The sequence below is a fragment of the Gouania willdenowi genome, chromosome 15 (assembly GCF_900634775.1).
Source record: "Gouania willdenowi chromosome 15, fGouWil2.1, whole genome shotgun sequence".
Taxonomy (NCBI): Eukaryota; Metazoa; Chordata; class Actinopteri; order Blenniiformes; family Gobiesocidae; genus Gouania; species Gouania willdenowi.
The window spans coordinates 28,611,488-28,629,380 of NC_041058.1; the positions used below are offsets into that span (position 1 = coordinate 28,611,488).

The following is a 17,893-nucleotide window of genomic DNA, read 5'->3' on the forward strand; positions in this document are numbered from 1 at the left end:
GACCCACTGAATATTTTTTACGATGACTATCTGAAATCTGACACCAGATTCTGAAAGATTGAAGCCTCTACTTTCATCAAAAAAAAAAAATGTTTCTGGCTTGTTTCGTTCTTTTGTAATCAGCCGTTGAATGGAGCATGTTTTACACAAATCTTCAGTTTAAGAGCAAAAAGCTGTGAAAAAAGCCTTTTTCTAAAATAAACAGTCAGTGACTTTAAAGCTTTTTTTTGCTTTAGGGACAACTCTAACATCTGAACATCATTTCCTTGTATAAAACTAAAAAAAAAAACCACACAGACTGGGCTTTTGATGGCAAAATTATTATTATTTATCTGTCTGGGTCAGAGTTAAATGGATTTCTTACTGTATTTTGGCGTTCCTCCAACTTTCTCTCCCATCAGTCTGTACACACGCAACTTCCTCCTCCTCCCAGACATACAGAATGTCACTGCTTACCCCGTTTTTTATGGTTTTATCTCACAATCGCCACATTATCCATGAATTCCACACTTGCTCTGGTCGGAGTGTGCGCTGCTGGGAAGGTCAGCTCTGCACGTAGCGCCATTTTCTGTCACGTAAACGCCTTTCTTTCTCCCTCTGAGCTCCGATGAGCATGGATGATCTCATATCCAAAGGTGCGCTGCTACTTCCTACATGTCCCCTATTATTTTGCTATCTGGCTCACAGGCTGGGGGTATTTTCTACCCACCTCCACACCCCCCTCCTCGCCCTTCCCCCCGACATGCAAGGATGGGGCCCGGTTAGTTGATGGTTTTAGCTCACAATCACAACATTATCACTAATCCACTCAGGTCCACACATGTTCTTTGTTAGTATGTGGAGCTGTGAGCTGCTGGATACACAGCATCAGTGGCTAATCTCTCATCTAAAGGTGCACTGCTGCCATCTTCAGGACACAGTTGGTCACTACAACACTCCACAGCTTAGATATTGATGAGGGACCTCCGCCAGGGTGTTTTCTAGTAATCCCCGTGAAAAAATGCAAATGACGAGATATCTCATCAGTGGCACTGAGTTAAGTATAATCCCATGTCTAAGCTGCCTCACCCCAGCATTTATTCAGTTATGTTGACGATTGGCCTAATTTGAGTTTTGTCTTTTTAAGCAGTGATTTTGAGTCCTCAAGCTAGACCTATTAAGAATGTGATAAATAAAGTATGACCCCATTCAAACAGATCAGGTGGTCCTGGCTCTGTTTCCTTTTACCCTGTATTCTGCAGAATACGTATACACCCGTCACCTGCAGGCATTTTCTGAGATCTCTGCAATTGTTTGCGTGGGGCACTCACCAGCCTGACTCCTCTACTTTTTCTTGACCAAAATCAATCAATCAATCAATCAATCTTTATTTGTATAGCGCCAAATCATAACCAATGGTATCTCAAGACACTTTACAGTGGAGCAGTCTTAAGGACGGACTCTTCATTTTATGGATACACACATATGCATATATACGTATATACACATACATATGTATCCCACACCCAACATGAATTCATCATGGCGGCAAGGAAAACCTTCTGTTAAGCAGCAGGAACCTTGTGTGGATCCCATTCCTATGATGAACAGCCATCCACGTTATGCTGTGTTGGGTGTGTGCAGAGGAAAGGGTGGAGACAGAGTTGTTGAGACTCTGTAACTCCACACTGAGGATCCCACGGACCTGCAAGACAAAAGCCAGAAGGAGTACAGGAGCAAACACACAAGGGAAGAAGCAGACATAGAGGGAGTGTTTGAGAGAGGAATGGGACCCTCTCCGGTCCCTCTCTAACCTAAATGACCTCTCTCTTAACGCCCTCTCCAACCTCTCTCCAACCGAGCATGCCAGACCCCCCCCCCCGGCAGTCTATGCCTATTGCATCTTAATTATGAGCTATGAGCTGGTTCCTAACTAAAAGCTTTACCAAAGAGGAATGTTTTGAGCCTAACCTTAAAGGTAGAGAGGGTGTCTGCCCCCCGAACCGTGGTTGGTAGATGGTTCCAGAGAAGTGGGGCCTGATAACTGAAAGCTCTTCCTCCTATACTACTTTTAGAGACGAATGGAACAACGAGTAGTCCAGCATTTTGAGAGCGTAGTGTTCTGGGGGGATTGTATGGCACTACAAGCTCCTTGAGATAGACTGGTGCCTGTCCATTTAGGGCTTTATAAGTGAGAAGAAGAATCTTGAATTCTATTCTATATTTTATGGGAAGCCAATGCAGAGAGGCTAATACAGGAGTAATGTGATCTCTTCTCCTAGTTTTAGTCAGTACACGTGCTGCAGCATTTTGAACCAGCTGAAGTGTCTTAAGCGACTTGCTCGGGCAGCCTGCTAAAAGAGAATTACAATAATCCAGTCTAGAGGTAACAAAAGCATGGACTAGTTTTTCGGCGTCGCCCTGAGACAGGATAGATCTGATTTTAGCAATGTTACGGAGATGAAAGAAGGCAGTTCTTGAAGTTTGTTTTATGTGAGAGTTGAAGGATAAGTCCTGATCAAATAGAACCCCAAGGTTTCTAACAGTTGTGCTTTGTGCCAGAGTAATGCCATCTAGGGCAGTTAGGCTAGCATAGGTTTCTCTAAGGTGTCGTGGGCCCAGTACAATGACCTCAGTCTTGTCTGAGTTGAGAAGAAGAAAATTTTGGTCCATCCAGGCCCTAATGTCCTTTAGACAGGCCTCAAGTTTAGATAGCTGATTTGTCTCACCTGGCTTCATTGATACATACAGTTGGGTATCATCAGCATAGCAGTGAAAGTTAACAGAGTATTTTCTCATAACATTACCAAGGGGGATCATATAGATACAGAAGAGGATTGGACCTAGCACAGAGCCCTGAGGAACCCCGTAGCTTACTTTAGTGTACACAGAAGACTTATTATTCACGTGTACAAACTGGTACCTATCAGATAGGTAGGACTTAAACCAGTTTAGGGCAGTCCCTGTGATTCCAAGTAATTTCTCTAATCTCTCTAGTAGAATATAGTGATCTATAGTGTCAAAAGCTGCACTAAGATCTAATAAAACCAGCACTGAGAGTCGTCCTTCATCTGAAGCCCAGAGTAGATCATTATTTACTTTAACTAAAGCAGTCTCTGTGCTGTGTTGAGCTCTAAAACCTGACTGGAAGTCCTCGAACAGGCTGTTGTTTTGAAGAAATTCACAGAGCTGAGCTGCCACAACTTTTTCAAGAATCTTTGAAATAAAAGGAAGATTAGATATAGGCCTGTAGTTTGCTAAAGTGCTGGAATCAAGAGTAGGTTTTTTGAGAAGGGGTTTGATTACAGCTACTTTAAAGGACTGTGGCACGTAGCCTATTGATAGGGATATATTTATTGTCTCCAACAAAGATGGGCAGACTAGGGGAACAACTTCTTTAAACAGCTTAGTTGGGATCGGATCTGAAAGGCAGGTCGATGGTTTGGAGGATGAAATAATAGAGTTAAGTTCCTGAAGTCCTATATGTGTGAAACAGTTTAGGTTAGGCCTATTTACATTTAATGGTACAGCAGGCCCAGGTGAAGGCAGGGAGTGGCTAATTTTATCTCTAATCTTATGAATTTTATTGTTAAAAATGTCATAAAGTCCTCACAGCTGAGGGCTAGAGGAATCATGGGCTCAATAGAGCTCTGACTTTGTGTTAGCCTGGCTACAGTGCTGAAAAGGTACCTCGGATTATTTTTATTTTCTTCAATTAGTGAGGAATAGTATGTAGATCGACTATGTCGTAAGGCTGTCATGTATTTACTATGGCTTTCTTGCCAGAGTATTCGTGACTCCTCTGTTTTATTGGAGCGCCACATTCTCTCTAATTTACGGGTTGTTTGTTTGAGTGTGTGAGTTTCAGAGCTAAACCACGGAGCTTTCCTCTGACGTTTAATAGTTTTTTCCCTCAATGGGGCAATTGAGTCCAAGGTGGATTTTAGTAGACTAGCAGAGCTATCGACAAGCAAATCCAGTTGAGAGGGGTTATAATTAATATCATAGTTATTTATTGGATGGTGCACTGAGTTTAAGGCAGCAGGAATGGCCTCTTTAAATTTAGCCACAGCACTATTGGACAGATTTCTACTCGTAACTATTTTATTGCACAGTGCGAGATCCTCTAGGATAATGTTAAAAGATATTAAAAAGTGATCTGATAGCAGAGGATTTTCAGGGTAGACTTTTAGTTCATTAATATCAAGGCCATATGTTAGAACAAGATCAAGAGTATGATTTAAATGATGAGTAGCTTCATTAATAGTTTGAAAAAAGCCAACCGAGTCTATTAGGGTCATAAAGGCTGAGCTCAGGCTATCACTATCTTTGTCCACATGGATATTAAAATCTCCTACTATCAGTATTTTATCAGAACTGAGGACTAAGTTTGATATAAACTCAGAGAATTCTGATAGAAATTCAGAATAAGGGCCTGGAGGACGGTAAATTATCGCAAATAAGACTGGCTGGCAGGTTTTTGATTCGGTATGAGATAAATTTAGAACCAGGCTTTCAAAGGAAGTGTAACTGGCCTTTGGTTTAGGATAGATTAGGAGAGAGGAATGATAAATAGCTGCTACACCACCTCCACGGCCTATGTCTCGTGGCATATGAGTATTTAAATGACTGGGAGGAGTGGCTTCATTTAAACTAACATATTCATCTTGATACAGCCATGTTTCAGTTAAACAGAATAAATCAAAGTTATTTTCTGAGATAAGGTCATTTACTAGTAGAGATTTGGATCTCAGTGATCTAATATTTAATAGAGCACATCTAATGGTTTTATGTTTTGGTGTTTCTAGATTTGAGATTTTAATTTTTTTCAGATTTTTATAATTGATAGCTCTTTTATTTGATTTTATGTTAAAATCATTGTGAAATTTGGGTCGGGGGACTGACACCGTCTCCATAAAATAATATTCATCACCATCACAGCAGTTGCCATGGCAATGAACACAGCTATCATAATAGCAATGGGAGGGAAACTGTCCTAAGGCAAGCGCAGAGGGGCGTGGAGGACTCCCCCTCTGTAACATGGTCTCATTCATGAGATGTCATAACAGTGACTGTGCCATGTTTTCTGATAGTAGAGATGCTCCCTCCAAAGTAGGATGGATTCCATCTCTTCCTATCAGGTTCGGTTTTCCCCAGAAGGATCTCCAATTATCAATGAAGCCCACCTCGTTTTCTGGACACCACCTCGATAGCCAGCGGTTAAATGATGACATGCGGCTACACATATCACTGGTCAGATTTGGTAAGGGACCAGAGAAAATTACGGAGTCCGACATTGTTTTAGCATAAGCACAAACTGATTCAATGTTCACTTTGGTTGCTTCCGACTGACGACGTCGGGAGTCATTAGTGCCGACATGGAGGACTATCCTATCAAACTTACGATTACTCTTTGCCAGCAACTTTAGATTTGATTCTATGTCGCCCGCTCTGGCCCCTGGGATGCACCTCACAATGCCCGCTGACTTCGCTAGCTTCACGTTTCTCACTATGGAGTCGCCAATTATCAGAGTTTGTTCCCCGGTGAGTGTGTTGTCCTCACGGAGGGGGGAGAACCTGTTTGAGACGTGAACATGGTGGTGTCCCGAGCGGCTTTTTGACCTTCGACTATGCTTACCACGGACAGTAACCCAATCATTGCTGGCCGGGGGGGAAGCTGAGCTAGCGCTAGCACGGTCCGCACCGGCTAGGTCCTGCTTGCTAGCTTCTGTTTTGGTATCAGGGGTGCGGAACCGCTTCTCCAGATTGTTGATCCTCGCCTCCATATCTAACAGTACGCTACACTTTATGCAACTACCATTGTCCCTAAAGGAGGACGAGGAGTAACTAAACATCTGACACACCGGGCAGGAGAGCGGAGGGGAGGAGAGAGAAGCCATAGGTGCTAAATTTAAGCTAAACTAAGCTAAGGACAAAAGGAAGTTTAAAGGAGATTACACTGCCTATAAGAGGCGGGATTGCTTTTTACTTAACCTTCGTACGTTTAACTCTACGGTAAAACAAGTGTTTTCAAGGCTAAAATATCAATGACAACAAGTTTGATTAGCGTTAGCAGAACACAGTAGTAGAGCGCTGCAAACAGCGGTAGAGTGTAAACAGGAAATGATCGATACGTCAGCACGTCACCAGCGTCAGCATGTGCGCACCTCCAATGCAGCTCTGACCACAAAATCATGAGAAACGGAAAACTGTAAAGATGTAAAGAATTGTCTTGATAAAGTAGCAGGGATTTGCACTTTTAGACTTTGGGTGAGTAAAATTTAATTTAAACCACCATTAAGCATTGGTTAAGTTAGTTATTGAGAATTTAATTCAAACCTCAGCCCGAGTCCTTTCGGAATTGATGTTCACTTCCTTTGTTATTCTCTCCCACAGAGCATTTAATTTCCAATTTTACCATGAAGCACATATTTGATTTTGTTCACCTTCGCTGTGAGAATGCTGATTTTTCATCTCGGAAACGTTTATTTCCTTGCCAATGTTCATTTGGCCTCAGTTAAAGAGGCATGTTAAAGTCATTAACATGTTTATGACGATTGCATTCAGCAGCCGCATTTATCAACACCCGATCATTTGTACGTTGGGATTGGTCAAATAAGAATGTGTCTTAAATCACACATTGGTGTGCACTCGGATTTGCACCTGTTTTCACACAACGTTCATAAATGAGGGCAAATGACTTTCAAATCTTATCAGTTAATATTTTATTCGCAATAGAATAGATGTAACAGCAAATGTTGAAACTGAGAAATTCTACAATTTTATTCACAAAATGAGCTCTTTCTAAGTTTGATGTCTGCGACAGGTCTCAAAAAAGTTAGGACAGGGGCCTGTTTACCATGGTTTAGCTTCCCCTCGTCTTTTCAACACAGTGGAACGCCTGGACATGAGCAAACACGGTTTTGGAATTTATCCATTCAAATTCTATTCCCACTCTTGTTTAATAGAGGCCTCGAGCTGCTGGAGAGTTTTGGTCTCCTTTGATGGACTTGACTTTTAATTATGCATGAAATGTTCTCGATCTGTGAAAGATCAGGGGCCTCATGTACAAAGACTTGTATGAAAAATGGTGTGAAAAAAGTGTACGTCTCAATCCAGAGATAGGTGTACACACTCGTAAAAATTCAGATGTTTAAATCTGTGCGTAGTACAGGATCTTGACAAGAAAAGGCTGCGCTCTTACCACCATTAACAGAGGAAAGAAAATATATATTTTTAACCATTATTAGATCGACAGTATCATGTAAGACGAAGATGAGTCAACAGTGAAGACACTTGAATTAATATAAAGTTTAATGTAGACACAGTCCGCTGAATGCGGACTGTGAACACACGGGCGGGAGCGTCGGTTGGTCGTGGTGATCAGTCTGTTGGAGTGTGTGCATGTGTGGCTGCTAATGATGGCTGGACTGAAAGTGTTAAGATGTAAGCGTCTGTTACTCAGAGGACAGCTGACCACCTGTAGGAGATCCCATCTCACAGAGCTTTGACAGGTAATGAACAACACTGACTCAGATTAGACAGATAAAAAGATAAATAAAAAAACTGTAAATAATACATGTCAACAGCAGCTCAAATGTTAAATTGGGAATGTATTGTATTACTTTGGTAGTGTGCCTTGTAAATCTTTAGAATTTAAACCATTGCAACTATGTAGAAACGTATGTACACCACCTCAGGATTTGATGTGAAAGACCACACACTTCCACGCCCACTCCAGTTTCTGACCATCAGGATTTTGCTATATATTATGACATACACACATTTTTGGGCGTACGTACCTTTTGTACTTGAGGCCTCAGGACTGCAGCACATGGGCTCTTCTACTACTACTAAGCCATTCTATTGTAATAGCTGCAGTATATGGTTTTGCATTGTCCTGCTGTAATGCATAAGGCTTTCCTTGGAATTGATGTCACCTAAAGGCGAGCCTGTTGCTCTTAAAACTTCATATACCTTTCAGCATTCATGGTGCTTTTTAAAACATGTGGCCCAAGCACTAACTGGTGTTAGGACACTGTTAAAAACTTACTTTGCACTCCTTCCACATTTCCCTGGAATCCGTAAGTTTTAGTGTTTGAACCCATACATTAACTATTTCATACTGTAATTTTTTGACTGGTTGCAATTACAGTCCTTTCAAAACTTCTAACAACTGTTGTGATGAAATAAAAAGCCTCTGTTTATAGGAGGATACACATTTCATTGTTACTTTTTGTGTTCTTTGTTTGTAGTTATTCAAATAATCCTAAAGACATAATACAACAATGTTCTATTTTCACAGCTGTGTTCGTTTTAGTCATTTGTAACTGAAAAAAGTCTGACATTTGACGAATCCAAATCATTATTATGAACTAGGTCTGACTTATTTATTTGTTTTGTTCTGTGTTTCCACAGCTTTCTCTTTGGAAGGTTCAGGCTTGAGCTTTGCAGACCTGTTCCGTCTCGTGGCTTTTTGTTCTATCAGTCGGTGAGTTAATCAGTTTGGGTCATATTATCGAGTCTAAGTATGTGCTTCCATTAATCACATTATCAGCAACAGTCATTACAATACAATTTATAGTCAAGAAAAAACATTATATAATGATTATAGCTGCTGTGCAGCAATTCTCAGAGTCAGGCAAAATTAGGCAATTCTGAGGAAATTTTAAATGAACTTGATTTACATTATATAGCGCTTTAGCCTGGCCACAGTTGTAAATAAGAACTGTGTTCTTAATACACTGGTTAAAACAAGGGTGCCCAATCCTGGTCCTCAAGGGCCCCATATCCAGCAAGTTTTAGATGTTTCCCTCTTCCAACACACCTGATTCAAATGATTAACTCACTATGAAGCTTTGCAGAAGCCTGATAATGATCCTGGTCATTTCAATTAGGTGTGTTGCAAGAAGGAAACATCTAAAACATGCTGGATAGGGGCTTTTGAGGATCAGGATTGGGCACCCCTGGGTTAAAAGATAAATAAGAGAATGAGAAAATAGTTCCATAGCGCTTTACAGCACAACCAATGGGACGGAGTTGCCATTCAACACGCAAGATGATCACTTGGAGCAACTTGGAGTTAAGCATCTTGCCGAAGGACACACATTTATATACATACAACCAATTTTTACACACGCTTATATAAATTTAGCACAAATAGTAAGGTAATTTGTGTTTGTTAGATTATTTCTTTGATGCTTTTTGGCATTGTATCTGTATCAGGTGTTGGGTTTTCTTGAAGTTGCTCAAGTGTCCAGAAGTAGGACAGGAGTCAGAGCTTTCAGCTACCAGGCTCCTCGCCTTTGGAACCAGCTCCCATTTTTATTATGGGAGGCTGCCACTCAAAACCTACTTATTTGCTAAAGCATATATCATAATAGCAGTAACCTAAAACGAACATGGTTTCGTTGTTTGGTCACAATCACAGACATTACACATATATGGTCAACATCTCAGACCATTGTGAGAGACCGTTACAATCATAGCCTACTCATTTACTTAAGCGTGCATCGTATAGTTGCAATGATTTCAATGTGAGCAAGTGTCCCTACTGTAGTGATTGCTGAGATTTTGATGGTGTCTTGATATTAGATGGACTGATCAGTGGTTCACGGCTCAACTAGTCTGGGACACTCGGATGGACTGATCAAGGATGTACAGAACCGCTCCCACCCCTCTGTCCGACGCATCTGTCTGCACACCAAAAGGCAGGGTGAAATCAGGCCTAAAGAGAAGTGGTTCCCCGCAGAGAGTTGTTTTTACCTGCTCAAATGCCTGCTGGCACTGCTCAGTCCACTGGACCAGATCTGAGGCACCTTTGCACATGTGGCCAATCAAGGGGACAGTCAGGTCTTCAAAGTTCGGAATAAAGCGCCCATAGTAACCTGCCATCCTCAAAAACCACCTCACATCTTTTTTGGACTGGGGCAGATACTGTACCTCCCTCCGTCGAACCGCTCACTTTTTTGGGTTGCCATGAGTCCTGCCTGCGTCAGGAAGCCCAACACAGCTGTCACACGGTGCTTATGCTCAGCCTAGCTGTCACTGTAAATGATGACGTCATTGAGATATGCGGCCGCGTAAGCAGTGTGCAGGTGCAGATTGTTATTTTTAGTTACCTCCGGACCCAGCTCATGTTTCTTTTTAATTGCCGACACAAGATTAACAGGCTCAGCCTCATGCCATAATTTCAGGAGGTTAAGGTGGTAGATCTGCATAGCTCCGCCTCTGTCCATAAAGGGCCCTTGCCACTTAGCCAGTAATTTAGAATTAGACGTAGTGTCATACAGGCGCTTCCTTGGCCCCTTGGCTTCCTGCCATATAACAGTTCAAAGGGAGAAAATCCTGTGGAGGCCTGGGGAACCTCCCGCAATGCAAATAACAGAGGGTTGAGCCAGTGAACCCAATTACGCTCATTGTCACTGAAAAACTTATGAATCTGGTTTTTCAAAATCTTAATCAGACACTCCACATGCCCATCGGTCTGTGAGTGATACACACTGGTCTAAATAGATTTGATCCCCAATAATCTGTACAGTTCTTTCAGTGTGCGTGACATGAACGACGTGCCCTGGTTAGAATTTCTTTAGGAATTCCAACCCAAGAGATGACCTAAAACAGTGCCTGTGCCACGCTCTTTGCAGAGATGGTGCACAGTGGAACTGCTTTGGGATATCGTGTTGCATAATCTACTAAGACTAATACAAAGTGATAACCCCGTGCGCGCTGGTGAAATGGCTTGATGAAATCCATCACCTATATGTTCGAATGGGACCTCTATTAAAGGTAGGGGGTGCAAATGTGCTTTTCGCTTTTGGAATGGCCGGAGGATTAACCAAATGACAATTAGGACAGTACGGACTTTTCGATAGATTAGGAATCCACCAGCTCCGATCAGCAACATGCCTACTATCATTATTCCAATCATGTAGATGTCCTCCATGGAAAGGATGGACAGACACACAACTCGCCACTTATTCCAAGGGTCAAGTGCGTATCCAGCCGCAAACGTCCCGCTTGGACATGCGGGTTCACCACCCCCGGTTCTTTTCATCAAAAAAATTTGGTCGATAGCACTGAGAGACCAACTAATTAATTCCATTGTTCTGGTTTTGGATGAGTCGCAGAGAGATGCTCTTGTTAGGCTCACAGGACCACACAAAGCAGCAGCAGGGAGAGATAAGAGTGGAAGGGAGGGGGAAACAGGGAGTGCGACTGCCTTCGTTGAGAAGCAGAAGAGAAGACTTTTTGGTATTAATAATTGCATATTCTTTCCACCGGTTTGAGCGTCATGGCTCACCATACAGCTGGTCCCTGTTTATCACAAAATGTGGGACTGTGTGCGCTGCTTCAGGGTGCACCACCTGACCATCAATCGCTATCACTTGTTGAAAGGCAAAGCGTAAGGTCTCATCCCGGCATTGTTCAAAAGGGAAATCCTCCACGACTGGGAGCATCACTGGGAACTCCGGTGCAGTCCTCGCCCTGTGGCCCCCGCTGTCACAATTGCCAGATGAGCCTGCGTCACCACCGATAGCAGCCAACACATCCCATTCCTCCTCCTGCCATGAACGCACATTGTCCTGCCAATCTGTCGAAACCCAACCAATCAGTACCTAAGATCGGGGGATACGTGAGAAGTGGGTTTAAGGCCACCTCCAAACTATGCGTTTGGCCCAATGTGGGGCTGTGAGCAGCCCGAATCCACCATCGCCCAGAATTTCCCCCCTTTGAGCCTTACCGGCACTCAATAAGCCCCACCTGGGCTGGGGTATGGCGCTGGAGGGCCAACAACCTGGATCACTTGCCCCCACCTCCATCGCTGGACACTTTCTTGCAGAAGTTCCCGGGCTGTCCACACCACCAGCATTCAAGCCTTTGTTCTCAATGACATCCATGAAGACCTGCGGGTCCTCTTCTGGCCCCATTTCTTGGAGGACCAGCCGCCGACGCCCCTCCAGCCGAACCCCGGGGCAGGAGCTGTTGCATTATCGGGGTCTGCCGCTCCGCCTGCACCCGGATGAAGGACTCCTGTTTCTGCTGCACCGCTGTGAGCTGCGCCAGCATCTGGGTAAGTGCCAGTGTTTGTTCCGCCATCCCTCCTTCCGACTGGGTGCCACTGTAACAGGTGTTGGGTTCGAGCGGTTGGGCTATAGCCACACTCGTGTACTCAACATATGGTTTCAAGTGTTTTATTTGCTTCACCCACATTCAGCACACACATTTTTGCTCTCGTTTGCTCCTCTCCCGTGTACTTCTGCGGTGCATTTCTCCCGGTCCTGGCTGCTCACTGGATTTAAATACAGGTAGAATGATTACAACACACTGCCACACCTGCGTTCAATAATTCACAAGCCATTCCTGCCCCTCTCAGTTTGCGCACACACACACACCTAGGGCGACCGTGGCTCAGGTGGTAGAGGGTGGTTTTCTGAGAGGTTTGGAGTTGTTCCCAGCACCTCACTGTGTCGAAGTGTCCTTGGGTAAGACACTGAACCCTATATCACTCTCAGTGGTCGACTAGTGCCTTGCATGGCAGCTCTGTCCCAATGGCGTGTGAATGTGAGAGTGAATGGGTGAATGAGCTGATATCTAAAGCACTTTGGGACTACTTCAGTGTAGGGATAAAGCAAGAGGGTCCAGCTGCAGAACCTCCATGCCCCGGTCCTCCATGCCCCGCTCCGGAAGTGACATCATAAAATGACGCACTCAGCTCCGGAAGTGACATCAGGAAATGAAGAAAAAAATACAAAATAAAACCAATAGCAAGGTTTATCTTCGTTTTAATACCTTTGTTAACCGAAGGTTTCTCTGCATTTTAATACCTTTGTTAACTGGATTCCTCAGCAGTGTTACATTGAAAAAGCAAAGTATAATGCACTTCATCAACAACATATAAATTGATCAGCATTTCCGTGAATGATATCGATCATTTGGATTTCCTCTAGAGACAAAATCAGCCCTATCACAACCTCTTTGTTTTAACCTTAAAACAGGGATAAATGTATAAATTCAATGTTTAAAGATTCACAGCATTGTTATTACCTTAAAACTTTAAGTACAACACATGAAGGTAAAATATTTCATTAGGTATGATAACTGTCATATATTATTTTTTTGTGATTAAAGTAGTTATTACAGCCCAGAGCTAATTGTTTTATTAAACAATAACAAAACGTTCAAGATGTGGTTTTACATTAGATAATTTGTGCTAATGTTTTACATATAACGTTTTTTTTTTTTTTTTTTAAATTGCAATTTTTAGGTTTTACTAGGATGGTGTCTCATGTGCTCATAATTTATAAACATCTGCATTTAAACTACACAAGAAACGATTTCCCATATGCAGAATCACATGGCTTGATAATCAAATATTGTTTTTAAGTAAAAGCACAGATCTCGTTCAAGTAGACCTCAAGGAACATAGTCACCGTGATATATATCATGAATCTAATATTGAGGATTTCAGTACAATATGAAATGTACATTGTGTTACAATTGTGCTTAAACACACTGTTATTAAGCTATTAATTATACAATGCCAGATGCAAATACATTTGAACCACTAAAACTTACCTTGGTGAGCACTAACAGTAAATGTTACAAAGATCCTTGAGGACAATTTTGTTCCAAGGTTTCACATCAGTATTGTAGAAGTTATAAGCAAGTAACGTGGAGAATAAAAAAGCCAACTAAAAGAATCATAGTGCTCATAACGAAATATAAAATTTAGAAGAAAACAATTCCGCATAAACAAGCATCAGTTACAGTGGAGAGAAGAAAAAAAAACCTCACTTTTTTTAATACAAGCTTTTATTGTCATTGTACAGATGTACAAAGACATTAAGGTGCTCTTCATGAATGACAAAACACACAAATAAAATTGAAAAAGGAAAGAAATATATAACACAAACTACACAGCAAACTATATACAGTACTCAAAGACCAAAGCTTGGTGTCAACCATATAAGCTTTCACAATAAACCAGGTTTAACCTCTTGTCCACAATTTCTTCTAGAAACCGCTCCATGTCCTCCGTGTTTTGAAAAAGAAATTTAAATGGCTCCAAAATCAATTCTTTTTCATTGTCGTCAATTTCCTCATCTGTAGAGTCATTCAGAAGCCGGCCACACTGCTAGAGAGCATATGCCAGCCCCTCTTCCTCAAACTGCAGGGCCGCTGGTACCTCTACCTGTGCTGCAAACTGGTGTTTGTTTCCCTCAACCCACTGTGCAGCTTTTCTGCTGTCTGCCACAATCCTTTGCTGTGCAGTCATCTATGTTAACAAAGGGAATAAGCCTTTAATACAACAAAAATACACCCTTTAATTCATCTTAGCACCCTATGGGGTTTAAGAGAGTTTTAATTCTACCTCCTCGGTAACCGTTTCCTCAGCATGAGTTGAAGAGAATCTTCTTCTTGTTGTTCCTGTTCCAAAATAATGTCTTGGTCAATGATTCAGATCCATAATCAATTTAATTTTTTCCTACTCTTTCCCATTTATTTCAGAGCAACTGAACAATTTCTTGAACACAATATATTTCTCACAAAAACAGATGTATCTAATACAAACACACATAGATGTAGGTAATAGATACACATATTTACAGAGATGTACAGAATATATACAGTACATGTAAATGACAAACCTCAGAGCTGGCTTCTAGTGTCCCCCCCTCCTCCCCCCCACAGAGACATCTTTCTCCATCAAAGAGAGAGATCTAAATAGACTTTTCAGGAGACCGGACTCTGTCTCTTCTTCTACCTTAAAGCACTGTGCTGATCAGCTGTCTCCAGTGTTCACAGACATTTTAACACCTCACTGGAGACATGCACCGTACCAGCCTGTTTTAAGGCCTCCACCATCGTTCCTGACCCTAAAAAGCTGAGGATCACAGGACTTAATGACTACAGACCCGTCGCTCTGACATCTGTGGTCATGAAGTCCTTTGAACGCCTCATGCTCTCCCACATCAAGGACATCACCTACCCCCACCTGGACCCCCTGCAGTTCGCCTACAGATCCAACAGGTCTGTAGATGATGCTGTAAACCTGGCTCTCCACTTCATCCTCCAGCACCTGGACTCCCCAGGCTCTTACGCCAGGATCCTGTTTGTGGACTTCAGCTCTGCTTTTAACACTATAATCCCAGCTCTCCTTCAGGGCAAGCTTTCCAAGCTGAACGTGCCAGACTCCACCTGCAGGTGGATCACAGACTTCCTGTCTGACAGGAAGCAGCACGTGAAGCTGGGAAAAACCATCTCTGCTCCCTGGACCATCAGCACTGGATCTCCTCAGGGTTGTGTTCTTTCTCCTCTGATCTTCTCCCTGTACACCAACAGTTTGCAGACGACACGACCATCATCGGTCTCATCTCTGATGGAGACGAGTCTGCCTACAGGTGGGAGACAGACCGGCTGGTGTCCTGGTGCAGCCAGAACAACCTGGAGCTCAACGCTTTAAAGACAGTGGAGATGATAGCAGACTTCAGGAAGAACCCAGCCCCCCTCACCCCCCTCACCCTGGGAGACTCTACAGTGAGCTCGGTGGAGTACTTCTGCTTCCTGGGGACCATCATCACCCAGTACCTCAAGTGGGAGCTGAACATCAGCTCCCTCATCAAAAAAGCTCAGCAGAGGATGTACTTCCTGCGGCAGCTGAAGAAGTTCAGTCTGCCAACAAAGATGATGGTGAACTTCTACAGCTCCATCCTCTGCTCCTCCATCACCATCTGGTACGCTGCAGCTACGGCCAAGGACAAGGCCAGACTGCAGCGTGTCATCCACTCTGCAGAGAAGGACATCGGCTGCAATCTGCCCTCCCTCCAGGAACTATACGCCTCCAGGTTTCTGAGGCGTGCAGGAACGATTGTGGCCGACCCCTCCCACCCCGGTCATAAACTATTTCAATTTCTCCCCTCTGGAAGGAGGTTTCGGTCCATCAGGACCAGAACCTCCAGACACAAAAACAGCTTCTTTCCCTCTGCCACCATCCACATGAACACACCCCCAGTCACCCACTGAACTCCCCTACCACCACCACCACCCGATCACCACCTCCATGATGACATTATCTGCTGAACTGTATATATATACAGTATATATATATATATTTATCCTTATTTTCTATCTATCCTTTATTTATCTCTCATCCTTTATATTTATCACTATTATTATTGTTGCTGGGTTGTTCTTTGTTCTTGTTTTCTTTGTCTTTTTTTTTGTTTTTGTTTTGTGCACCATCTACCAAGACAAATTCCTTGTACTGTCCTTAAAACTGTACTTGGCCATTAAACATTTCTGATTCTGATTCTTCTAGACTCAACTGTACCTTTAAAAAAAAAAAAAAAAAAAAAGACAAAACAATATGTTACCATTGGTATTTTGATTATTTTAAACCTAAAACAAATCAGAAATACATCGTGTTTTTATTTGGTTTTTCCGTTTTCCAGTTTCTGGTTTTAAATTAATAAAACAGAAAAACAATCCATATTTTTTATTTGGTTTTGAAACTAAATAACCAAAGAACGAAGGGTACACAAATCCGTGTATCATTCGTTCGTCATTACCTAACAAAAACATGAAAAACGAAAAAAAAAAAACACTGATTATTTGATGTTTGTTTCCAAAACTAAAATTTTATTTACTTTATGACGAACCTCTGCTAAATAAGACAAACCATGCAATAATTTTTTAATGGACAAACAAATACAATTATAAACGATAGTTTTATATTTCCCAGGGTAAACTGTGAAACCGTTATTATAAAAACGCACTTGATTACGACTGTTTTTACAATCTACTGGTATCAAAATTAACCCTTGCGACTAATTTCAATGGCATGACATAATAGAAAGCTTTAAAAGTGTACCTATTTTAAAGAAAAATAGCCCAATTTAGCTCAGCCTCATTTAAAAAAAATGCTTTGTGCTAATGTTGTGATTGTATTTTACATCAACAGATCATCTGAAGAAACTAATAGTAATAGTCTGCAGCTGGACCCTCTCGTCTGAACACCGCGAACGTTGAAAATTAATATATTTATCGATAATTTAACATAAACAAAACTCTTTACTTACCATGTTCTGAGCAAGGCTGATCCGAGAAACACGTGGACCACTACTGTCTCATCTAAACAATAGAAGAAGAGGAGAAGCTTCTTCTTCTTTGGTTGTTGATGGCAGTTGGCACCCAAAATGTTGCGTTACTGCCACCTTCATGAGAAAAGCTGCTGTGCAGGAACCCATATATGGAGGGTTAGCTTCCGGGCCGGGGCATGGAGATTCTGCAGCTGGACCCCTCTCGGATAAAGCGCTATATAAATGAAGTCTATTTACCATTTACACACCCCACAATATCATATACCATTGGAAAGCCTGTTTATTTTACCATACGGTTCCCCAATTATAAGGAACATCCATTTGTGGGATGAGCAGCAAAGCTGAGTATGTGGGTTGCACCTATGGAAAAATATGCTAAATATTTTCTCACTTTGCTAAACAACTTGTGTTGCTGTTATTACTGACTCTTGTTTTGAGCTTCTGGTACCCCTTGGTCAATGCAGAGAGATACCTCTGTAACCAGAGCAAATCCCATATTTCCACAACCTGGAACTGAACTCTGTCCTCCAAGATTACATCGCTTGCCCCCACAGAGAAGGCTTTAAAACTAAACTAGCTAATATGGAACAGATGCTGGTTAAAGAATGGGATGCTATTCCACAGGAGTGTGTGATCAGGCTGGTGACCAGCATTGGTGCCAGGCTTTTGTGGCTGTGGATGGTAGTTCCACACACTATTTGGGCTACATTTTGTTAAACAAATTGTTAAATTTGCCAATTTGTCTTTTTCTTTTTTTTTTTTCAGAATTCAATCCCCAAATTTGCTATATTTTTTACAATATTGTCTAAAAG

The 17,893-nt window shown here is 42.2% G+C and overlaps 1 protein-coding gene across 4 annotated transcripts in view; it reads left to right on the forward strand.

The window, feature by feature from the left end:
- The window catches only part of rin2a (Ras and Rab interactor 2a), a 76,267-nt gene that overhangs the window by 35,827 nt on the left and 22,547 nt on the right, over positions 1 to 17,893 (forward strand). For all 4 annotated transcript variants that reach the window (XM_028468377.1, XM_028468379.1, XM_028468380.1 and 1 more), the window contains one exon: positions 8,398 to 8,470. In XM_028468377.1, coding sequence (XP_028324178.1) covers positions 8,398 to 8,470 — 73 coding nt within the window. The remainder of the gene's footprint in view (positions 1 to 8,397; positions 8,471 to 17,893) is intronic.